Source organism: Heloderma suspectum, chromosome 3 (assembly GCF_057233095.1).
Source record: "Heloderma suspectum isolate Gila_16-S chromosome 3, 16-S_ref, whole genome shotgun sequence".
NCBI classification, from domain to species: Eukaryota; Metazoa; Chordata; class Lepidosauria; order Squamata; family Helodermatidae; genus Heloderma; species Heloderma suspectum.
This window is the reverse complement of record NC_139460.1, coordinates 299,188,304-299,214,048: the sequence shown is the minus strand read 5'-3', so window position 1 is coordinate 299,214,048 and position 25,745 is coordinate 299,188,304. Positions and strand designations below refer to the sequence as shown.

The 25,745-nt window shown below is 40.2% G+C and overlaps 1 protein-coding gene across 4 annotated transcripts in view; it reads left to right on the top strand.

The window, feature by feature from the left end:
• Nucleotides 1–25,745, top strand: part of IFT80 (intraflagellar transport 80) — a 122,049-nt gene that overhangs the window by 8,577 nt on the left and 87,727 nt on the right. For 3 of the 4 annotated variants that reach the window (XM_084847393.1, XM_084847394.1, XM_084847396.1), the window contains 4 exons: nt 1,716–1,937; nt 14,153–14,263; nt 18,812–18,880; nt 24,924–25,033. In XM_084847393.1, the coding sequence (XP_084703519.1) occupies nt 1,716–1,937; nt 14,153–14,263; nt 18,812–18,880; nt 24,924–25,033 (512 nt within the window). The remainder of the gene's footprint in view (nt 1–1,715; nt 1,938–14,152; nt 14,264–18,811; nt 18,881–24,923; nt 25,034–25,745) is intronic. The other variant, XM_084847392.1, reaches the window with a different exon arrangement.

Below are 25,745 nucleotides of genomic sequence, written 5' to 3'. Positions count from 1 at the left end.
GAAAATGCTTAAACTTATTTATTTTTGAATTGTCATGATGACCTTAACAACCACATCAAATATTTTTCATTCAGAAAGTGGAAAGAAAGGAACCACTTGTGATAGGGGGGGAAATCCATTAAAATTGTATATCCGTAGTATAGAAAAGGGGTATCCACAGACACTACTATAGTTTACTAGCTTCCTACAGGCGTTTGGTAAAGCTTACGATATTTCAGTTGGGGACTACTTTCAGCCAGCTATACTTACCAGGCATACAAAAGAACATGTTAGAAAGTAGTTAAGCAGTTTCCTTTGAAGTCACAGGTGCAGTAAACCCACAAAACCAAATTTTGTAACTTAGAAATAAAAGATACTAAAGAAAACACACTTCATTCAGATATATTTGATCCTGATGTATTCTGACGTTAGTCTGTAGTTCCTTTATCTGAAACTGGAAATGTAGAGGATAAGATAAAATCCTAAATACCCTTACTAAGGAGTAAGCTCCATTGGGCACAGTAGGATGTACTTCTGACTAAACATGGGTAGGATTTCTCTAAGGGATTTTTAGTCCGTCCATCCACCCATCCCAACTGTATTTCAGATCAAAAGCTCAATTAAAACATTCTGATCCTCCAAACTATCTGGAATGTATAGTGGGCTTGCACACTCCCTGGTCCTTTTTTTTGGTTTATGATATTTGTAGGTTGCTGAGATGACTGAATTGGGCAAACTATATTCAGCACTGCAAATAATTGCCTTCAAACTATCTTTTCAAATAATGATTTGAAATAATGATTTGGAGGTAATTCCTGATTGTGCTAACCAGTGTCTGATTTTGGTATCACAGCAAATTCTGGTTATTCCAAACCAAGAAAGAGAAAAGGGAATTCACTCATAAGATAGGAGAAGACTATGCATTGATTTCTGGCATGCTTCCAGTCCTCCAAATTATGTATCTAAGAATGTGTGCCAAAAGCAAATTAAAATAGTCAATTCTTATGAAATTCAGAGCTAATATTTTCACCCCTCTCTGAAGTCTTAAGAGTTACAAATACTTGTTTCCATACTTCTTAATTAACAGAAAGGTACAGTATCCATTTCCTGATTGTAGCTGGTGACAACAGCATCTTAAGAATCTGTTAGCATGCCTAACAATAGGTGCAAGTTTCAGACACTTCATGACAATGCATAACAAACTGTTTGGACAACTTTGTTCAAGTATAAAAGCTTCTTTTTTATTTTGGCCAAAAATAGTGCACTACGGGTTGCATCTAGAATAAGTTGTTCATGCTTTTGTCCTATTTAAATCAATGGGACAAGTTAGTCATGACTAATTCCCATTGATTTCAATGAAACTAAAACATGACTTAGTCTGGATCCAACCTGACATTCTGATTATTTTAAAAATAGGAAGTTAAATTAGCACATAAAGATGATATAATACAGTGGTCTCATTTGAAGAAAGCTGTCCTCATACAATCAAGGCTGTAAAAAAATTCTAAGTCCTAGGAGCAGCATTGTGAAGCCAGCCCAGTAAAGGGCTAGAAAAATATTTCACGTTTCTTAGTTCTGGGACAACCAGGCACTTGAGACTTTATTTTTAGTCCTTTGTGAAATTGATTTCATTACTGATGTTTAAAAACAAATGTAAAGAGAGCCTTCATATATATTTTTGCCAGTACATATGATTCAACTGTATTAGGACTAGAGTTCCTTAACTCTGTTAAAACATAAGGAATTGGTTAGTTGTGTAGGCTGGACAACAGCAGATGAGCTCTATTCATGCAGTGATGATCACCAAATTATGAAATGGAACTTGTTAAATGGTGAGACAACACAAGTAGTGAAACTTCCTGATGATATCTACCCCATAGATCTTCACTGGTTTCCCAAAAGTTTAGGTGGAAAGAGACAAACCCAAGCTGAGAACTTTGTACTCACAAGTTCTGATGGTAAGTCATCTTGAAGAGGAGTAGCTACAATATTTCCAATAGTGTATCCTTTTATAAGTAAATATACAATTTCTTCTGGAATATTAGCATGCCATATGATGCACCATCCTCAATCACAAATACTGTGGCCCTTTTTGGCTGTTGCATTCTCCATTTCTTGATTTTTGCAAAACCTGCTTGTTTCCTCAAAGTGTATGTTTGTCTTTGTATTGAAATATTGGGTTCTAATCTTGTACAGTAAACTGGATATAGATGAGATGCCTTGGGGGCGGGGGGATTATTTGTGTAGATTCCAGGATGAAAATGTTTAATTACAAGAGCAATTGGCAGAACAAGCCAAGCTGCTGGGGTGCTGTATGGAATTTAAGCAAAAATGCTACACCTTTGTAAATGGTGTGTGTTTCTTATTCACTTTTATTGTAGCAATGTTATTTTTAAGGACAAGATCTTATTTGCCCCAATTCAGAAAATGTCTTCAGCTCACCATAGACACAGGTCACAAAAGCCTTGATGTGCAAAAAAAAGTAAATTCAGAGATCTACATTGGCTGCGTTCAGATGTCACGGTACCGTGACTGAGCCAGCATGCTTGATCACTCCTGCTTGTCTCCTGACAGCAGGAGCAGCTAAACAAGCCAGGGGCTTTCTGTCCTTGGTTTGGTTAGGGTGATGTCCAAACCAGGAACTCCAACTTGTCTTTCACCTGACAAGCCAGAGTTGTGACCCAAAGACAAGCCAGAGTTCCTGGTTTGGACATCATGATATCCAAGCCAGGAGAGTCCCTTGTTTTTTTAGTCACTCCCACTGGCAGGAGAAGCCAAACTGGAATGATCGAGCTGTGTGCACTAGCATACTGGCTTTTTCACTGTGATGTCTGAACATAGCCATTATGTGTAAACAGAGTGGCACCGATACGTTGCAGGTAAGACAAGGTAGATCAGTGTGGATGCATATTCAGATCTATGTCTAGTACAGTTCTCTTTGCCCAGTAAGGTGTGGATAAAGATGTTCACTCCCACCTGCCTTTCAGTGCAATTGAGAATATTTGTCAAGCTATCTTGGATAGTACACACGTTTTTCCTTGTGTCACTAGTTAAGCAACACCTTCTCTGCAACTGTCTCTGGATTGGAAACCTTGATGTCAAAATTAACAGAAGAGACATCCACTATTTTGCATCAGACTTCTAATCAGGTGTCTATCCTGATAAGGATATAGTTTGTTTCAGTCCTTGGCTTCAGATGAATTTTCACCATTGCGCTGCATGTTGACTTATGAATGTAGTAGGTTAGTTTGTTAGGGAAAGTCACCCATCCCACAGATCTAATTTAAAATTATTCCTAGGCTGCCTTTAATGGTGAAACCCTCTCAAGGCAACTTACAAGATAAAAACCACATAAAGTGGATGCAATAAGAAGTCTATAAAATATATTCAGTAAAATTCATAAAAATAGAGATTGCTAATTAAAACCAATAAAAACAAAACCTACCAATGAAAATCGATGGCCCAGACTTAAGGGAAGGTGGATGAAAACAAGTGGGTTTTCAGAGCTTTCCTGAAGACCTGCAAAGAAGGGGCCTGATGAACCACTGATGGGAGTTGATTTGAGGAGTGTGAGGCCACCACTGAGAAGGCCCTCTCCCTTGTACTCACCAGCCTAACCACCCTTGGCTGTGGGCAGGTAAGAAAGGCCTCTATTGATGACTTCAGAGGATGGGCAGGCTGGTATGGGAGGAGGTGGTCTTTCAAGAGTTTGGGCCCAAACCATTTAAAGCTTTAAACAGGTGGACAACATGTGGCCTCCCAGTGCAGCCCCAACTACCCCCTAAAATTCAGGGGTTCCCCCCCAAAATCTTAAAAATACTTTTTTGCAAACAAAATGGTGTCTGGAGCTGCAATGGAACACCAAACAAATCAAAATTAGCTTGCAAACAATTAGGTTGTTTTTATTTTATTTCTCTCTGCCCCCCACTATTTTTGGTACTCAGGGCAGGGTGGTGGTGGTGCAGCCCACAGGGATGTCCAGGGGTGCAAAAATGGCCCCCAGACTTCCCAAAGTTGCCTACCCATGCTTTAAAGGTTAAAACCAGCACTTTAAATTGGGTTTGGAAATGCACTGGCAATCAGTGCAGCTGGCACAGTGTTGGTATCACATGAGCTGACTGCCTGGCTCCCACCAATACCTGGATGGCCATATTCTGCACCACCTAAAATTTCTGAACCATCTTCAAAGGCACCCCCACATACAGTGCATTACAGTAATCTAGCCTGGATGTCAACAAAGCATGAATAACTGAGCCAAGGTCTCCAGACAACTGGTGTACCAGCCTAAGCTGATAAAAAAGCATTCCTGGCCACCACCGCCGCCACCTGAGCTTCTCCAGGTAGGGCCAAGTCCTGTCTAGGACCAGATGCAATTCTCCATCCAGATTAGTTGGTTTCCCTACCCACAATACTTTCATCTTGTCTGGATTAAGTCTCTGCTTGTTTGCCCACATCCAAAACCTCCTCTAGACACCAGTTCAGACATTCAACAGTTTCCCTAGGATCAGATAAGGCTCCTTAATTAAATTAGCAAATGTATTTTCTATACCTTGTCTCAGAGATGGATATTCTTACCAATAATGTAAGGAGAAATCAAAGTCACAGCAAACCTATTTGGAAACCAATTTTTAACCTTGATTTTAAGTCCACATGAACATGCATGAGACTGCTAAATAAGAACATTATTTAGAAAAACTGGAACTTAAATAGACTTATAAAGATGGGGAAAGGCACTAGTGCAAACTTATTTTGTGTGATAGAAGAAATGACTGTAATAAGTGATAGCTGTAGAGTTAAACTAGACATCATGGTAGCAGAACTACTGTTTGAGCTGAACCCTCCTCTGCTTGCGCTTTCACCTAAAAATCCTTTAAAATGTTTTTCTCACGGAGGGGTCCAAATGCTAGTGGTAATCACTTCAAGAAAAATGGTGTTCTAAGTGCAGGCATGGTGAATATTCAGCTGCTCCCTCTCACACACCCACTCTGAGTGCAAACCTGTGCATATTTAGACTGAAAAAAGGCCTTCAACTCCCAGCATTCACCAGCTACCCATGCTGGCTGGGGCATGCTGGGAATTGTAGGACTTTTTCTGTCTAAATATGCATAGGATTGCACCCTAAATAATCTGTCCACCCCATAGATAATCAGCAAGTTTTGTTCCTACCACTATCTTATCTAGTTGCGCCCTAACTTCAGTTAATTCCAGTCCAGATCAATCTAGTTATTTCCTAGTAGGAGGTGGGAATCTGTATTTTATGCCAAATGATTATCAGTTTTTACCCAGTATAACCATCTGTCCACATTTCAGTATACTGTATAAATGGAATGTGTTGTACATATAAAAACGTATTGGATATAATTCACAATATCATGGGGCAGAATTGTATTTTTTAAAAAAAAAAATATGTCTTAGTATAAAGAACGTGCTTGACTACAGTGAGGGCATAGGAATATTCTAAATGTTGAAAATCAAAAGATGGAACATGACCTGTGAAGTTTCATGATATAAAAAGCCAGAGATTGAGGCCTCAAAAGAACAGGCTACTGGTATTGTCAGCCTGAACCAGTTGTTTATAAAGTAGGGAACCTGAGAGGGTTGGGCTCTTTTTTTGAGTTTCTCCTACATCCACAGCTTGAGGATTGATAAAGCTATCTTTAAAGAAACACATTATGTCTACTAAAAAGAGAACAATGCAACCGTTATGCACATACAAGCATTATATGGCCGCTAATGTGTTTCTCAGAGTACTATTATGCTATCAATCAAAATCCTACAAATTGGTTCTGTATGTATGCCACTAAGAGAATCCCTCTTACATGATAGTATACCAATTTTAATCTTATTTATGGCCTTAATATTACAACCAGAATTCCCTTGAGTTCACTGTATTTTATGAATGCATCTCAGATTTTTTTAATAGCAGTGTAAAATGTAGAAAGTGTCCACTGAGACTTTTGCTTTACCTCATATGTAATAGAGGGGCCATTATGTTTTGAAGCATATCTAACTAGACAGCTGCTATAATTCATTGATTAACAGGAGTAACACATCTCCTGAAAAACAAAGCAGTAGTATAGAATTCTTAGATTTGCTGAGTTAATCATCTGTGATTGTCACATTTAAGACCAACCACACTGGTAGCCTATACACAATATAGAATTTCATAGAAATACTTTATGGTGCTTGGCACTCATAATAGCTCAATATCTCACATATCTGAACCATTCTTGGAGCAACACTGCTACAAGATAGGAAATATACTTAATTATTTAGATTTGTTATCATGAAGACTTGAGTGGTAAAATAACATAAGCATTAATTTTCTAAACAGATTACAAAATGAAGCTGCCCTCATATCCTCTGTTATCTCGAAGACTCATTATGTATTACATTTTCCTTCTGTTTTTTCGTTTAAGGGAAGAAGTTGAATCCTCCATGACAGAAAGGTTTACAATCTTATTTTACATCTATAGCAGAGATGGGGAATGTGTGGCCCTCCAGATGTTGTTGGACTGCAGCTCCCATCAGCGCCACCTGGCACAGCCAGTGGCGAGGGATGTTGGGAGCTGCAATGCAACAACATCTAGCGAGCCACACATTCCCCATCCCTGATTTATAAGGTATGAGATGAGGGCATTGTAAAGCATGAAAACCTAAAGATTGGATGGGCCCACTTCAAAGGGGCTTAGGTTCATGATGCTCCACTGCAACTAAGATAACTTCACAAAGGGCTGGTTCAGATTACCATATCTCTGCTTAATAAGCAGAGTTACGAATGAGCCTTGTGAGGGTGCATACAACCCCTTTGCTCTTCCCTTAGCAGCAGCAAACAAACCCAAGAGTTCTTCAATTAACTATAGTTTTCTGTTTAGTCCAAACTGGGAAGTTAAGGGTGCATCCAGAAAGAGCAGTCCTAGTGCTAACTATCAGAAGGCATTGTGTAGCTGTTCCATCTTTTCTTTCATAATAGATTTTCAGCGGTAAGAACAAAGATGGAAGTGGTGTGAAAACACAGGGGGATTACAAGTAGACAGTGACCTCCTAATTCTCAGTGGAGACCTCTGGTCATATGATAGAATTAGCAATATTTCATAGTTTATACATTAGTTTCCTTTCTTAAGTTAAAGAGATAAAAACAAATAGTAATAAATACATCATTTCATTTCTTATAAACTGATCCTAATCATTTGCGTTATTGCATCTGTTTATGAATACCATCCAGAGCACACTTACTGGAAATTATCAGTTTCAAGTCTTACGAAAGTTGCATAAGTCTCTTAGGTTTGTGGGTGCCCCTACGCATTTCCTAATTACAGGATTCAATCTGTAAACAATATCCAAGCCCTGACATATTCAAGATTTCACCAAGGGAGGTAAACCAGCAGCAAGACCCTAGAACTCTCATGGAATAAAGGAAAAGTTCTCTGTTCACCTTGCGATTCTCAAACTATAACAGCCATACTCTAATAATGCTTATACATACACAATGGCAAATCACTTATACAAGGAGAGTGTGTAAGAGAGCTTTGACTGTGACTTCTTTTTGTAACCCTGTAAGATGGCCTAGAACAACACAGTCTCTACTTTGGTGCATGCCCCAAGACCCTTTCTTTCCAGGCCAACACCACTAGCCCACGAGGGGATGGAGTGACACATGGGTGAAGTACTGGAAGGGAACAGCCCATTTAAGCAGGTCATTATAGACATGGGCCAGTCCTGACCCTTTCTCCTTTGCTCCTCCATAACGGCCAAGAGTAGATCCCATTTGAGAGTGGGTACAGTGGTTCTCTACAATGCTAGCATAACAGTATGTTCTATGATACACAAGTAGGTTAGGTTTTATGATACCCTAATCTAAGCTTTCTTGTGCTGCTTCAGCAAGTCTAAGTATCTACCTTATAAGTACAGGTGTTGTCTGCCAGTTTGTCTGATTTGATACCACTCAACCAGTCCACATTCACAACATGTTATTCAAAAACACTTGGATAATTTCATAAAGGGTGGCCATAGAATTTGGAATTCAGGTTCTGAAATGACAGGGCTGTGACATCACAGCATTGAAGGGTATGGCAGCCAGAGGATTGTGATTCCCCTGCTAACATAAGCCCACTGTGACATCACTGTGATCTGTCCCTAATGTCAAGGAATACCAATTAGGCTCAGAAAGGTCAAAATGCCACTTCGCATGACACAGCTGGCTCACTGTGGGTTACTTATCCACAATGAGCTGAAACACATGCCAGGTGACATTTTGAATATGCAACCATGAGCAGAGGTTGCTGTGTCATGGAAATGCAGCCACTAAGGTTTAAACAACTGTTGCATAACCTGTCAAAATGTTGCCTGGCATGCACCGTGGCTAATTGTGGGTTAAACAACTCCCTATGGCCCTGGCATGTTATTCAAACTGGGGCAATGTCATCATACTGAAAGGCTTTTTGCTAGAGTCTTCATAATTCTTTAGCATGCCAAAATTCAGTTTAAAATTAGTATGACACATTTTTATGTAACATTTATTTTTGGCCTATAGTTTAGAACCCATCACTTTCATATTCCAGTACATACAGTGCCGTACATTAAAAGTTTTGCTTCAGCTTGATCTGTTTAAACAAAGCTTTTTCCCATAAGCAGTGGGCTTCACTCCTATACATACCTACCTAGGAATAAATCATATTGAACTCAGTGGGGCTTCTGAGTAGGCATATATAGGATTGCTTTGTCAATTAACTTCTTCGATAATGTACATGTTTAAGCTATATAGATTTCTATTTTCCTGTGGAAAAAATGAAATTGGGTGAATATTAATCTGTTCTATTGTCTAAAATCCTTTGTATTACCACTTTAATGATACGTTTAATACTATCTGCAGTGGTTCTTTAGAAATTACATTTGTTCTTTTTCTACTATTTTGTTATACTGATGACTAATCATTAAAATCAGAGTGGAATATTTAAGAGGCCTGTGGTAGCAAATGAATCTAACAGACATGGTTCTGTACATGCTGTACTTGAATAGGCTGCTAATCTCTTATTTGAATGCTTTCCAGAAGTGCAAAATAGCTTCAACTTTGAGAACAGTTTATGGTTTTATTAAATAATAAAAACAGGAAGAAAGGAGCAGTATTTTATAAAACTGAGAATTAATTTAAGGTTGAAACCGAGTTGCTTCACATTCTGTTCCAAACTATATTATGAACAAAGCATATGGTGAAACATTTCACTTTTTTATCTGGCCTATAACAGGAACCTAAAAAAAAATCTTGATACATCTATTGATGCCAACAGATACCAAATGAGTTTATGAAGATTTCTTATTTGTTTAAGTTATCTTCATGGTCAGCACCACCAGTCAAGTGACATGTACAACTACATGGATCTCAAGACAAATGTTTATTAGTCACTGAGCTGATTCACGCAACATGACAGCCCGTCTAAAACAAACCATGGGTTATTTGATGATTGTGTAACCCTCAGACAACCCCTACCACCTGGGTTCCATGATACAACAACCCACAGTAAGCTAAGCACCTGTGGGTGCCATGGAAAAGTGATGCCTGTGGGCACCCAGCATGACATGACAGCCCCTGCAGGTAAATTAAGCCACGGTAAGCAGTCATGTTGTGTGAACCAGATCACTGTTGGTCATTAGCAGTGGATTTGTGAGAGGAAGGCCAGTTTGCTATCTTTCACAGTTTGAATACCCCCACTCTGGATTAGTCTTCTCAGTCTTGGTCTCTTGCCCAACATCTTTTTTAACCCAGAATTCTAAGGCACTGTTCCAAAATAGAATGCTGTAACTCCAGTCTTTCTGGTTCATGGTGCAATGTTTTTCTACTACAAACATTTTCCACTAGTAGAGATGAGCCTTGCTTTCAGGATCTACAGTGACAATATTAACCAATTGGCCATTTTACAAGTACCCCTGCTCTATCAGGACTCTGTCACGATTCTGACTATAAGATTTCTGTCAAACACATTTGGCGTTTCAGTGCAGGAAACAACAGCAGTAACAATACCCTATGAGCATATTCCATCTTTTGTTTAGCATGCATCACTTTGCACTTACTTACATCGAGCTGCATTTGCTGTTTAGATGCCCATTCTCCCAGTTTAGAGAGATCCTTTTGGAGCTCCTCACAATCCTTTTTTGTTTTGACCACCCTAAATAATCTGGTGTCATTGGCAAACTTGGCCACTTTACTGCTCACTCCTAGTTCCAGATCATTTATGAACATGTTGAAAAGCACTGGTCCCAATACAGATCCCCGTGGGACACCACTGTTCATATTCCTCCATTGGGAGAATTCACCTTTTATTCCTACTCTCTGCTTTCTGTTCTTTAACCAGTTACTGATCCATAAGAGGACGTCTCCTCTTATTCCATGACTGCTAAGTTTGCTCAGGAGTCCTTGGTGGGGACTTTGTCAAAAGCCTTTTGGAAGTCTGAGTAGACTATGTCTACTGGATCACCCCTGTCTACATGTTTATTGATGCTGTCTGTCAGGTCCGGGGCATGGGCAGCAGGCGTCCTTTGCGAGAACATCGGGACCAGGAGGGATAGAGATGGGCAGAGAGCAGAGGTTCCCTGGGCGAGGGTCAGTCCCAAACAAGGCATGGCAGGGCCAGAGACGAAAGCAGAGTCCAAACAGGCAGGGGTCAGTTACCAGCAGGATTGCAGCAGAGCGAGAGGCAAAAGCAGAGTTCAAACAGGTAGGGGTCAAGAATCAGCAAAGCATAGCAAAGGCCAGGAATGAGCAATCTGAAGCACGATGCTGTCACCACAATGACTCATGTTGCTGTGGCAAGATTTGCAAGGAAGAGGGAGCTCTTTATAGGGCTCCCTGAGGCTCCCAGCTGGTCTGCATTAGAGGACCTGGGAGCACCTGCAAGGCCAGGGCCTATCCTGCAAATACTGTGAGCCAGGCTGCCTTCTATGTCTGGCCCTCAGGTGGAGCTGCAGAGCTTCCCAGACTGATCAGATCCTGACACTCTCAATGAACTGAAACGCTAGTGAGACAGGACTTTGCAGAAGCCATGTTGATTCTTTTTCAGCAGGGCTTGTCCTTCTATATGCTTACTAATTTTATCTTCAATAATGCTTTCAACCAATTTACCTGGAACAGACATTAAGCTAACAGGCCTGTAATATCCCAGATCCCCCCTGGATCCATTTTAAAAAATTGGTGTTACATTGGCCATCTTCCAGTCCTCTGGTACAGAGGCTGATCTTAGGGACATATTGCATATTTTGGTTAGAAGATCAGCAATTTCATATTTGATTTCTTTAAGAATAGATTAGGATAGATACCTTCTGGGCCCAGTGATTTATTTACTTTCAATTTATCAATAAGGTTGAGAATGTCATCTTTCATCACCACTATTTGCCTCAGTTCCTCAGAGTCCCTTCCTGAACACATCAGTTCGGGCACAGCTATCTGTCCTATATCTTCTGCAGTGAAGACAGATGAAAAGAATTAATTCAGCCTCTCTGCAATCTCCTTATCCTCCTTTAACTCCATTGCCATGTAACGGTCCAACTGCCTCCCTACTTGGTTTCCTGCTTCTGATATATTTAAAGAATTCTTTATTGTTGGCCTGGATGTTGTTAGCGAAATGCTCCTCAAAATGCTTTTTTGCATTTCTTATTGTTTGCTTGCATCTCCTTTGTGCAAGCTTGCGCTCCCTTTTGTTTTCCTCATTTGGGCAAGACTGCCATTTTCTAAAGGAAGCCCTCTTTTCTTTAATAGCTTCCTTGATGCTGTTAACCATCCCAGTGACCTCTTCTTGGTACTACCTTTCCTAACCTGTGGTATATGTTTTCTTTGAGCTTCTATTATTGTCGTTTGGAGTAACCTCCAAGCATTTTGAAGGAATTTAACCCTATGTATCCAAGAGTTAAGAATTGATCATCTTTACCATTACTTCGATGATGGAGCATATAAATATTCAATTTGAATCCTTCTGCCCATGAAAGGGCTGTTTTGTTCTACACTGTTCCATGAGAACAGTGTTGATAAAATTTAGGCGTATAAATTTAACAAATTGAATAAAAAGTGAAACTAAATGCAAATATGTTTTTGTCCTTGTGCAACAGATTGCAGAATAGATTGTGCAGAGTCTTGCCCAAGTGGAAACAAGAGAACTGCTATAGAACGTTATTTTTATAATTATGTGAGCTCTTGTGCAAGCATTGTGGAATGGCACTTTTGTTCCCAGGTGCTTTGGACTCAACCCAATATATTTTAGTTTATTTACAGAGCAATCCTATACATGTTTAGACAGGAAAAAAGTCCTATAACTCCCCTTGTTGGCTGGGGAATGCTGGGAGTTATAGGACTCTTTTTCTGTCTAAACATGCATAGAATGCACCCTTACTATATTCTGTTCAGAGACCTTCAGTATAAGAATGATGCAGAGAGAACACTGTTACATAACTAAATGCTTTAATAGGAGGATGGATTATACGTGAACATCTGCAATTGACATGAAGGTATATATATACTCAAAACAGTAAAATTATTACAGTGGCTCTGTAAGATATTTTGTTCATCTAACACAAGGAGTTGTAGGCTCTCCAGATGTGGCCCTCCAGATGTTTTTGCTTACAGCTTCTATGATCTCTTGCCATTGGGTATGCTGGCTAGGGCTGATGGGAGTTCTAGCCAAAGCATCTGGAGGGCCACAGATTGCCCACCCCTGATCCAACAGTGCTATTGACAATGAAAGTGGCTTGTGATAGAAAAACTTTAGAAGTATTTCTTTTTTCACGGGAAAGGTGAAGGTGACCATAGGAAGAGTGTATAGAGCTACTTATCATTATGCCAACAATATAGGCCCCAATCCAGCAAAAGTTAACAGATTTCAGTGAGACCTGAGTTAGTCACAACTAACTTGCCCATTGATTTCAATGAGATGTAAGTGAATAATTTCATTTGACTTGGAACCATATTGTCTGATAATTCTGGAAAGTGCTTCCAGCATTGGTTTACATGAAAGTAATAGGAGGGATGATTTTCAGCTGAAGAATGGGCTCAATCCTGGGCTCAGTGCTCTTCAACATTTTTATTAATGACTTGGAGGAGGAGGTGCAGGGAATGTTTATCACATTTGCAGATGACACAAAATTGGGTGGGACAGGTAATACTCTGGAAGACAGAAACAGAATTCAAAGTGATCTTGATAGGCTGGAGCGTTGGGCAGAAAACAACAGAATGAAATGTAATAGGGATAAATGCCAAGTTCTGCACCTAGGAAAAAGAAATCAAATGCACAGTTACATGATGGGGAATACTTGGCTCAACAATACGACAAGCGAGAAGCATCTTGGCATTGTTGTAGATCACAAGCTGAATATGAGCCAACAATGTGATGTGGCTGCAAAAAAGGCAAATGCTATTTTGGGCTGCATTAATAGAAGTATAGCTTCCAAATCTCATGAAGTACTAGTTCCCCTCTACTCAGCGCTGGTTAGGCCTCATCTGGAGTACTGTGTCCAGTTCTGGGCACCACACTTTAAGAAGGATGCAGACAAACTGGAGAGGGTTCAGAGGAGGGCAACGAAGATGATCAGGGGACTGGAAACAAAGCCCTGTGAGGAGAGACTGAAAGAACTGAGCATGTTTAGCCTTGAGAAGAGAAGATTGAGGGGAGATATGATAGCGCTGTTCAAGTACTTGAAAGGTTGTCACAAAGAAGGAGGCCAAGATCTCTTCTTGATCATCCCAAAATGCAGGACACAGAATAATGGGCTCAAGTTATAGGAAGCCAGATTCCGGCTGAACATCAGGAAAAACGTCCTGACTGTTAGAGCAATATGACAATGGAACCAATTACCTGGGGAGGTAGTGGACTTTCCCACACTGGAGGCATTCAAGATGAAGCTGGACTTGTCAGGGATGCTTTGACTTGGATTCCTGCATTGAGCAGGGGGTTGGACTCGATGGTCTGGTAGGCCCCTTCCAACCCTACTATTCCTTGATTCTATGAATTTGTTTATTGGTCAAACTACAGGATGTTAATAAATTGGCTAATCAAGGAATTAGAAAAAGAATTAGAAGAATTGCATGACATTCTTCAGATAATTGTGTGTTTATTTTAGCCACAATCATAAATCTATAGTAATATCCTTGCCATGTGAATTAGATTAATATAGCAACTTCAAATTCATATAGGCAAGTTCCATTTGATTTCCAAGACTGGACGAGTTGAAAAAAGTGTAGAAGCCCACTGTGGAGCTGTACTTGCAGGGAGATGGAATTATGAAGGAACTGCACTTGTTACAGGTAAGAGGATTTTTTTGTAACCCCCCCCCCCCCCAACAATGAATGAAGAAAAACTGTTAACCAAAGAATGGCTTCAAAAGTAGAATGGCTTCATTTTTAAAGTATAGCATTTCTAGAAAAGAATGGAAGCAAATAACATGTAAACCTGATTAAAAATCAGCAAGGTGCCTATTGAGTATATTTATGGAAATATCTTATAGGAAAGGATGAGCTCTTTCAATATTTGGAAGGGTCCAGCTGAGATTTTTTTCTTACTGGGTTGGGTCCGAAGATTGTACATGTGTCCTTCCCCTTGTGTAACTTTTTGACCAGTATCTTGAAGAATGTGTTCCTACATCCTTTAGTACCGCATTATATTTCATTTGTGTGGCCAGACAGTAGCTAGGCTGACAGTTGCTTTACACTATATACCCATGTTCATGTCTTTGTCTCTTATTCATCACAGTCATTGACCCTGGGCCAGAGTGCCTCCACATAATATTTGTTTCCTTCTCCTTTCTCAGCGTATTGAGAGCCTCAAGCCCTGCTGCACCATTCATAGTGTGCAGGTTATCCATTCCTAATCAGTATACTGAAAAGTAGAGAAGGGGAAAAAAGCAAACATATATGCTTAGAGGCATTCTGGCCAGGGGTTAATGGCTAAAGCCAAACTGGCCAAAGGTTGTATCACATCTTCATCTGAGATGAAGTTCAATCAGATGCTAAGCAATCTTTCAGTACAGAACCATGGGAAATATGCAGCAGCTGCTTCTGAATTAATTCCTGAGTTTATATAGCAATTAAAATACATGCAAGAACAAGGAAATGATTGGTGTAATGCCTCCTGAGGTCACAAAGGCAATGACACCATCACACAAAGGAGGTGTTTCTGTGGTACTCTCTTCTGTAGTTCCAATTACAAAGAGGCATTTAGGAGACTTCTCATAATGTTTGCAGCCGCCTTCCCTCTCTCCATCTTAAGACAATAATCACATGCAGACTTCATGGCTTCATCATCAACCACGTCCCCTCCCTCCCCACACTTTGTGTGTGTGCTTGTTTAACATTTTGCCTGAAGAGTTCTGGAGAATTCGAAACCTTGCACAGTATTTTGTAACCCTTCAGTAGGCCTAATGAAAGATATTACCTTAATACGGCATTTTAATTTTTCCTTGTGACTAACATAGCTTACCTCTGCTTCTCATAATACAAGTTTGCAGACGGAACAAACTCAAGCCATATATCTCCTCTTCCTCTGAGCTTCCCAACATGCCCTCTCCCACCTGAGATCTGTAGAAAGTAGTGAAAATTACAAACGCTAGATAATTTCATTGGTCTTGGCATCACCATACTGCCACAGAAGCAGCATCTATATAGAAAATCAAAGGTATTTTGGTGGCTATACAGCCTAAAACATTGTAAATCTGGAAGCAACATTAGGATGCAGATGTTCATTTATAACAGGTGCAAAGCATTAAGCCCAGGGCCAAAATTTTTCCCCCTCCTAAAAGTTTGAAATGCCTCTCCTAGAACTTAGGGTGCAATATTCACCTCTGCACTCCAGCTGCCCTGCATTTCTGCTAGTTAGGCAATTTTCCCCATCTAGCAGCAGCATCTCGGAGGGGAAGGGAAGAAGACCAGGGTGGCCATAGGATAGATTGTAGCACAGCTGCTCCGGTCTCCTGCCCTCCCGGCCTCTGGGAATGCCCTCTTTTTGCTGTCTCCATGCTCCATTTTCTGAGCATGGAGAGTAGCCAGTGTGGTTTTCTCTGTGCCAGGTATGGGGGGGGGGGGGCGGGGCAAGGAGTGGGGTTTCCTGCCTCTGAGATCAGAGCCCTGGAAACTGAACTTTCCGTTGCCCTCCCATATGCAGTCTGGAGGGGTATAGGATTGCCCCCTCCATTACTAGTAGTAAGAGCTTTAAGCTAAAATATGCTGGTATTTTTGCCCACCCCTTTTGCATTGAGCAGAGTGGTATCTCCTGCATTCCACCTGTCTGCATTTCCCCATCCCTATTAACTTAATTAGAAGGTAAAGCTGCTGTTTTTCAATTTGGTGCTCAATATCGCTTTGTAGGATAAATTGTTTTCACAGTTAGAATCGTTAAAGGAATAGTAAATGGTTAGATTTATTCATTTCTTCAATGCATGTAAAAGGTAAAATGAGGATTCTAATATGTTGTGTGATGGTATCCAAGAATCTGGGGTAGTATTTAGTACATATAACTAATATGTAGCACAACATTTTGTTGTTGTTGTTCAGTCGTTAAGTCGTGTCTGACTCTTCGTGACCCCATGGACCATAGCACGCCAGGCCTTCCTGTCTTCCGCTCTCTCCTGGAGTGTGCTCAAGTTCATATTCATTACATTGGTGATGCTATCTAGCCATCTCATCCTCTGCCGTCCCCTTCTCCTTTTGCCTTCAATCTTTCCCAGCATCAGGGTCTTTTCCAGTGACTTTTCTCTTCGCATTAGGTGGCCAAAATATTTGAGCTTCAGGATCTGTCCTTCCAATGAGCAGGCAGGGTTGATTTCCCTTAGGATGGACTGATTTGACCTTGCAGTCCAGGGGACTCGTAAGAGTCTTCTCCAGCACCACAGTTCGAAAGCATCGATTCTTCAGCACTCAGCCTTCCTTATAGTCCAGCTCTCACAGCCATACGTTGCTACTGGGAAAATCATAGCTTTGATTATACAGACCTTTGTCGGCAAGGTGATGTCTCTGCTTCTTACTATGCTGTCTAGGTTTGCCATAGCTTTCCTCCCAAGGATCAAGCGTCTTTTAATTTCATGGCTACAGTCACTGTCTGCGGTGATCTTGGAGCCCAAGAAAATACAGTCTGTCACTGCTTCCATTTCTTCCCCTTCTGTATGCCAGGAAGTGATAGGGCCAGATGCCATGATCTTCGTTTTTTTAATGTTGAGTTTCAAACCAGCTTTTGCACTCTCCACTTTCACCCTCAACAAGAGGCTCTTTAAATCCTCTTCACTTTCTGCCATTAGGGTGGTATCGTCTGCGTATCTGAGGTTGATGATAATTCTCCCGGCAATCTTAATTCTCCCGGCAATCTAATCCCTTAAATCTATACCTCACCTCCACTGTATATTCATAAGGGATATAATTTAGGTCATACCTGAATGGTTTAGTGGTTTTCCCTACCTTCTTCAATTTAAGCCGAAATTTTTCAGTAAGAAGCTCATGATCTGAGCCACAGTCAGCTCCAGGTCTTGTTTTGACTGACTGTATAGAGCTTCTCCATATTTGGCTGCAAAGGACATAATCAATCTGATTTCGATATTGACCATCTGGTGACGTCCATGTGTAGAGTCGCCTCTTGTGCTGTTGGAAAAGAGTGTTTGCTATGATCAGCCTGTTCTCTTGGCAAAACTCTATTAGCCTTTGTCCTGCTTCATTTTGTACATCAAGGCCATGCTTGCCTGTTATCCCCGTTATTTCTTGACTTCCTACTTTGGCATTCCAATCCCCTATGATGAAAAGGTCATCTTTTTTTGGTGTTAGTTCTAGAAGGTGTTGCAGGTCTTCATAGAACCGATCAACCTCAGCTTCTTCAGCCTCAGTGGTTGGGGCATAGACTTGAATTACTGTGATGTTGAATGGTTTGCCTTGGATTCGTACTGAGATCATTCTATCGTTTTTGAGATTGCACCCCAGTACTGCTTTTCCCACCCTTTTGTTGACCATGAGTGCTACTCCATTTCTTCTAAGGAATTTGCCCATGCTTGTCCATTTTAGTTCGCTGATCCCCAAGATGTCGATGTTCAATCTTGCCATCTTATGTTTGACCACCTCTAGCTTACCTTGATTCATTGATCTTACATTCCAGGTTCCTAAACAATATTGTTTCTTTACAGCATCAGATTTTCTTTTCACCACCAGACACATCCACAGCTGAGTGTCCTTTCGGCTTTGGCCCAGCCGCTTCACTCTTTCTGGCGCTACTTGGAAATTCCCTCTGCTCTTCCCCAGTAGTATATTGGGCACCTTCCGACCTGAGGGGCTTATCTTCCGGCATCATATCTTTTAGCCTTGTGATACGTTCCATGGGGTTTTCTTGGCAAGAATACTGGAATGGGTTGCCATTTCCTTCTCCAGTGGACAACATTTTGTCAGAACTCTCCACCATGACCTGTCCGTCTTGGGTGGCCCTGCATGGCATAGCTTATGGCTTCACTGAGTTATGCAAGCTCTTCACCACAACAAGGCAGTGATCCATGAAGGGGACTTTTCAAAGATAGTGGGGGACAAATCGGATCAAGATCATACTGTCACCTCCCACATGAGAATCACTAGCGAACAACTGCATCACTTGTTCTAACCCACCCCCAACCACTGACATACCATATATTTGGAGCATGATTTGTTTCAGTTATTTTAGAGTGGCACAGTAATTCCAAATGAATGAGAAGATGTTCATGTGATTCCTCAGAAAACATTGAGAAATATTTCCTGTGTATTAGTTAAATGTGCTTTTTGGATGTAAAGTTAACTCAATACAACTTTAAAAGTCCTGAGTGTTCAAAATTTTAATTTACTGTTCCTCTGTTGTAGTTGGTGAAGATGGACAAATAAAAATATGGTCTAAAAGTGGAATGCTGAGATCGACTTTAGCACAACAAGGTAAGTTGTTTTATTTCCTTATATGTGATTTTGTTATACCTTTTGAAATCTATTTCAGTATATTCCCAGAAATTCCCAGACGAATCAAGTGATTTTTCAGTGGTCTTGCACTTCAAATTACAGTGTATGAAAATAACTGGATTGTTAAATAGAGAGATTTTCCAATATATATTTTTTTCAGAATACAAGGTCTTAATATGGATGCAGATGTTCCTTGAGGAAAGTAACATGTGTGCCTCTTCTACAACAAAAGTGTCTTTGGTGGACAGTTTGTTCATTCAACAAATCCCAGAAGCCATTTGGCCATACCTTTGAAATGAAATAGAAACATGTCTAATTAACTTAAAGGGATGCTTTCATTGCATAAGGACCAAGATCCTAAAAAAACTTTAGGTAGCTCCAGGTACCTAAGAGTGTTCTGGATGTACTTTTTGAACAACAGCACCTCCTGCACCGCATGGTAAACAACTGTTAATGCTCCTTTCAAAGCAGTTTGTAGCCTGACATGGGAGTCATTTTTTAAAAAGTCACAAATCCCACTGGGATAGTGGAAGCCCTTAGGGTCACCTAAAGTAGTTTTTTGGATTCCAGCCATTGGCATTGAACAGTAACACTGGAAGTAGCCTTAAATCTCTGCATTTGTGTCTTTGCTTGTTTTTAACAAAAAAAAAACTTGAACAAGTTTAAGTTACTGTTACCTGCAGGCATTACAGCTTTTTATAGTTCTAGTGTTCTTAAGTCCATAGATATAGAAAATGAGGATTGGAATAGCACAAGCATAATCTGGGTTGTAAACAGTCACTCTAAGTAAGAATTGCCTCCAGGTGACCAGGCAGAGAAACTTATGTGAACTGTTTCTTTTAGGCCATGAATTCTTAACGGTTATGTGAGGTCAAGTTGGCTAATAAATATAGTTGTGGGTTAGTAACCTTTGTGAGCTTTTTTGTAAGTCTGGTTTAATCTAGTAGTAGGCCATCTCTACTACTGCTACTACTATAGCAGCAGCAGTTTACCTAGTCTACCTGTGAACATTGAGACATCATCAAATTACTATTTCTACAGTCTCATATTGTGCTTGTCTACAACTGAGCCTCTGTGCACCAACACTTTCCCCAGGTCTTTCATCCCCAGTCTTCTTCTTCTGCACATTGGGAGAACACTGAAGCCAAGTCCACAGTACTTTTCCGAAGTACCAGGGCTTTAGTCTGTCAAAAAGAGATGTGCTACAGTAAAATGGGAACTTTGAAACCTCAGCTTTAGGAATACATAACAAATTTTCAGATTTTCACAGACCATCAAAAGGAAGATCCCCTGCAACAGATTTCCATCTGTTATATTATAACAATGTAAAAGATAAATTTAAGGGATTTAGGGAGGGACACCACACTCACAGGCTCTCCCCACCTCCGCCCCAGCTGAGATCCACCTCTCTTGTACTTTTACTGATAACTGCAATCATTGATAAAAGGCCCTCTTAACAACCCTCTCCCTCTTACACTCTTGCAGCATGCTGAACCTTACTGACCACACATAGGGATGTCAGGTGTAGACACTAGGCAAACTGTTCAGGATGAATTAGTTTGTGTTCCTTGTTTGACAAGGAAGAAAGAGTAGGGGAAAGGAATATGCATTCCCACCATAGGAATGAGAAGGCTCTTATTCAGCAAAAATAATGTTTACTTGTGCATTTCCTTCCTTCCCCCTTCCTGCAAACTATGTTCCTTATTATTTCATGTTAGTGACTATGTCCATATAATTAATTCTGTCAGTAGAAAAGGACTGTATTAATATCTGAACTGTGCCTACATTTGAATATTGTTGGTCTGTCAGTTTTGTGAGCACAAACAACTTTTAAAGTATTTAAATGGTAGTCATTGGATTTGTTATTCAGAGATCCTGAGGAATTCTAAGAAGATTGCAGTTGTGCTATAATTATAATAATTCATACAGTCTAGGATCTATCCATAATAGAATTGAAAAAGTATTTTACAGAATTGTAACTATGTACATTTGTCTCCAGGTTTCATGCCCTGAAATCCATGTTTGGATGAAGGTGTGGTTCATAATTTCTTAAAATAATAAATAAAATAGAGACCAGTACAATATTATAGTATGAGCTATCTGTCCTTCTCTGAGTAAATCCAAGAAAATCTTACTTCAATCCACCATTGCAGTCATTAGACCGTTAGTCTAAAGCCAAGCTGAAGAAGAGTTGTTTCTGTTTAACAAATCTAGGGAATGTTAGAAAGCTAAATGAATTACACAGGGAAAAAAATCTGGATCAACTTCAGATTAAACATAAATGGTTGCAGCTGCTGTTGAACTTCCATTGACTCACTGGGAATTATAGAAAGCCCGAACTCTGCAGTGGTCACATCTAACTGAAAAGTGAATGTCAATACTGTAATTTTTTAATGTTTTATTTGTAATTAACCAGCAATAAACAGGTGAATACATCAGGCAGATATAGTATTAAAAAAAACTGTAATAACTAGGACCATCAAATGATAAAGGAAATGTTAATTGATTAATAATTTCCCACGTAATCGTTTAATTAGGAAGGTGTCCATGCATGAATTGCTTGCTAGGTATAGTATTGTGCCCGTAAGCTCATGGGACCCACCACTTGCACAATGGGACTTTTGCAGTTCTAAAGATAATCTGAAATTTTCACATCTGAAGTGTGAAAATAATGCCTGCATAACCCATATTTACCAGGTTCACACAACATGACAACCCCCAAGTGGGGGTTGCATATGTAATTTGGCACCCACAGGCACTGCAGCTCATCATGTGTTAAATAATCCACGACAAGCCACAGGGTGTCATCCAAACCCGGTCACATAATGCCATCTTGTTATCTTTTCAAATGTGGTTTTGCTTGCCTCATTGTCAACTTACTTTCCCTCCCTTTATTTGCCAGAATTTATGCTTCCTTTTATTCTCATTTGGATCAAACTTCCACTTTTCAAAGGAAGCCTTCTTGTCCTTTATAGCTTTCTTTCACTGTACTGGATAACCCCTTGGGCTTGTTTGTGCCTTTCCTAATCTGTGATATGTAGTCTACCTGAGATTCTATTATGTTGGTTTTAAAGAGGCCCCAAGTGTCATTAAGAGATCTGATCCTCTTGACTCCCCCTTCCAACTTCCCCTCACAGCTTTTTCCAGCCTGAAGAACAAAAACACAGGCTGTTCCTCAGCTGGAAAGCACCAAGGCTAACCCCCATTAAAGGACTGAACAAGGGAGCTAGGGATAGCACCACAGTGATCTTTCTAGCAGTTGAAATAAGCCTGCAGGAGCAGGGAGGGGGAGCAGGTGGACAGGATGAACCAGTGGGGAAAGGGGAAGCAAGCAGGATAAAGGAGATTCTACAATTTTAAATATTCAGTACTCTGTACTGCAGTTACAGCTCTCTGTAAAGATACATTCATAGCTCGAGCACCACAGATGGTACTGTTGGAATTCAGATAAGACACATGCTATTATCTTTTACTTTTAATCAAAATAATCTCATGGTATTGACAAATATGTCAGATGTAGATTTGTGCTCTCTGTTTTTAACGGGTATGAAAGGAAGCAAAGTTTCATGAGTAACATCTGTACATTAAAACCTGAAGTCATTAAGAGGATTATGCCCTGGGTTTGCTGATATTTTTAATTAAGTAATTTAATTAATTTAATCAAACCTAGGCATGCCAACATACCTTTTACAACAAATCTGTAATGTTACTTAATATGTGTCAAGAATAGACCTTCTAAGCTTGCAGAATGCTGCCACGTTAACTAGTAAAACTCTCATAGTCAACTTCCTTCCTTATCTTTTCCTCTCTCTGTTAGAAGCAGCAACTACTTCTACAGAACCTCTCCTAATCTTTACCCTCCCCCAGCTGCTATTAAATCATGGTTTTTAGAGGAGTCTCCCACTAATGCAATTCTGTCTTATAGCTTTACTATTGGTGGTACAGTAATGAGAGATTATCAAAAAGAAAATGTTACAATGTAAAAAGCTTGACATTCTTCTAGGAAATATAAGTGGGTTACAGTCCTAAAACTAAAGAGAAGTGTGTTTATAAGGGCTTTGGGATGAGGGTGCTGTAGATTAATAGCTCTGAACCTGGTACTTGGCCAGTATCAAGCAGAGCTTGAACTGGTACACTACCACTGAGCTCCAACACACTGAATTTGCAACTGGCCACTCCTTATATCTGTGCTCATGCTGTAGGAGCCCACTTTGACAAAGCTATCCTATAAGGGTAAGACTAACATTAATACAGTCTGAAGCCCTAATACTGTGTCAGTGGATTCTTATGTATCTGCATGGATGATATGCCAACCTACAAGATCATAAAATCATAGAATAGTAGAGTCGGAAGGGGCCTATAAGACCATCGAGTCCAGCCCCAAGCAAATTCCAGATAGAGTGGCACAGGTCATGTGATAGTCATTAGGCTCTGTCAGAAACTTTAGGTCTGATCTGGTTCTTTTATATGAACAACTAGCGAATAGGTCAGCTCTAGGTTTGCCCTCCTGCCCTGCTTGGATAGATCTATATGGTCTTAAACTCTGACCTACATCAATGTTGTGTTTGGTTATCCCCCTTAACCCTCAATAGGCCACTCCAGGTTATTTTGCTCATACCACAGGAGTACAGTCTGAGATGCTGTCCTATGGCAATGATTGACATTGCTGCCAGCTGGAGCCCAGATGCTAGCCCAGTAGGCTCTTATATTTGGACCTGTTGGCCCACTGTTAATAAAACATGTGCATAAACTGAACATTAAACAAAACATATATTAAAATCTAATATTCCATTAAAGGCACAACCATATCCTCCAAAAGCCAATCCAGATAGAAAGCTCCTGCAGTTCTTCCAATAGTGGCTTGTGCTTTACAGGGTTTCCAGGGTAAAGGAATTCCCTCCTTGCAGGGCAACCACCAAGAATGCTTCCCTGTGAGTCTTTTCTCAGCTTACTGCATAGAATAATCAAGGTGCTTCCTTGGTCAAATATGCTGTACACAGAGATAGGGTAGGAAGCAGTTACTCACATATGAAGCTATGCCATCTTCTAGCCTTTTCCCCAGTCTATGTTGCTAGCTTCTTTTCATTTATTGCAGGGTCCTTTCTTCTGTGCCCCCCAACCCCCATCTCTTTAGCAAATCCATAATTTCATTTTTCTTTTAACCCTAGTAGAGTATATTTACTACTGGCTATCCTCCAATAGCATGTTCCTTTAACAATATATTCTGATACCTTCCTACTTGTCTTTGTCCTTGTCCTGGCTATCTTTCTGGATCAAGTTGTTTCACTATGTTGTGACATGCTGTGATCTGCTTCTTCTGGCAGCCCTTTAAGACCAAGTTAAACCTGGAAACTGCAACATTGTGCCAGCCATGATGCAAAAATTAAGCATTTGTTTTAGATATAAAAGTCTCTGTGATTATTAAACCAGCATGCACATTGTATCTTTAAATTATCACACCAGTAGTGTCTTGAGTATTGATGTAATTTTCAGTGTCACTGTTGACAGGATGAAGAGGAAAACAGTTGAACTGATGTATGTAGCATGGCATTCTGACAAGTTTTAATTTCTATATCTGGTAACAGATTTAGTGGTATATGAAAAAAAAGGATTCTAGAGAGGGGAACAAGTTTATGTACTTGTAATGTATACCTGGAGTTTAAAATTTTGCTTTAGCTGAAGCTATGCAATCAGTAACTTGCATTGCTGCTGCTAAATCTTTTCTTGAGTTGCCTTTTGGCCATGAGGAATGCATTTAATTCATGCCCATGAACCTGCCCCTCCCTGAACCCTTCCCGGTAGAATTTTGTAAGTCTTAGTGTGCAACAACAGCTGTGTACAACAACAGTTTATCTCCTTTGCTGTCACTTCCACCTGGTTTTAACAGGCTGTCTAATTCACCTTTTAAAAACAGGTAGAGGATCAGCATTAGAGAATATTGGACCTTCCTTTGCATATTAATAGGATTTCTGACCAATGTATCCCAGCTTCTTTCTTTTTCCTTTCTACTGCTTTTCTACAGGAACACCAATATATTCAGTAGCATGGGGACCAGATTCCGAAAAGATTCTTTACACATCAGGAAAGCAGCTGATTATCAAACCACTTCAGCCAAATGCTAAAGTTCTACAGGTACCAATAATGTGAAATCGCATCTATCCTTTCATATTGTTGAGGGATATTTATACAACAAACAATCCTGAATGTGGTAGCCTGATTCACACACCCGTTGGGAGCACCAGTGTTCACAGAAAGCTCCGTGATGGCAGGATCATCACCATTTACATCAGTATTGGGGACTGACCAACTGGGCTTGGAGCAGAGACATACCTTCTTATGCAAACCTCATTGTGTGGATCAGAACGCATCTTGCACACTAGAGCAACAGGATCAAAGCTTAGTGTAGTGCTGTGACCCTAACCATGCATTTTTAAAAAGTAATGGAAATATTTAGAGGTAAATATCTTTCTTAGGACCAATGCACACATAACACTCCTGATTGCGTAAACATGGTCACATACTCCTTTTAACCATACTTGTGCTACATGGGACCAATGTTAAGTGCAGTTAAGGCTACCCAGATTTTGGAACTAGTTTAAAAACCGATTGAGGGTGGTGCTTAAGTAATACTTAGCCATGATTAAGAAGGGTGAAAGAAGGAGGGATTTGTACTCCAGTAGAGAGGAACTGGGGGGAGGGAACACACAGTCTTGCAGCCCTCTCCCTATTTTTTAACCACAGTTCAGCAATCATGAAAGTTTAATGAGCACCAGCCCAGTGTCTTAGCAGGACTGGCACTTAGCAGTGCAGGTAAGCTGAAATGTAGGAACTGAAGGAGGTTCAT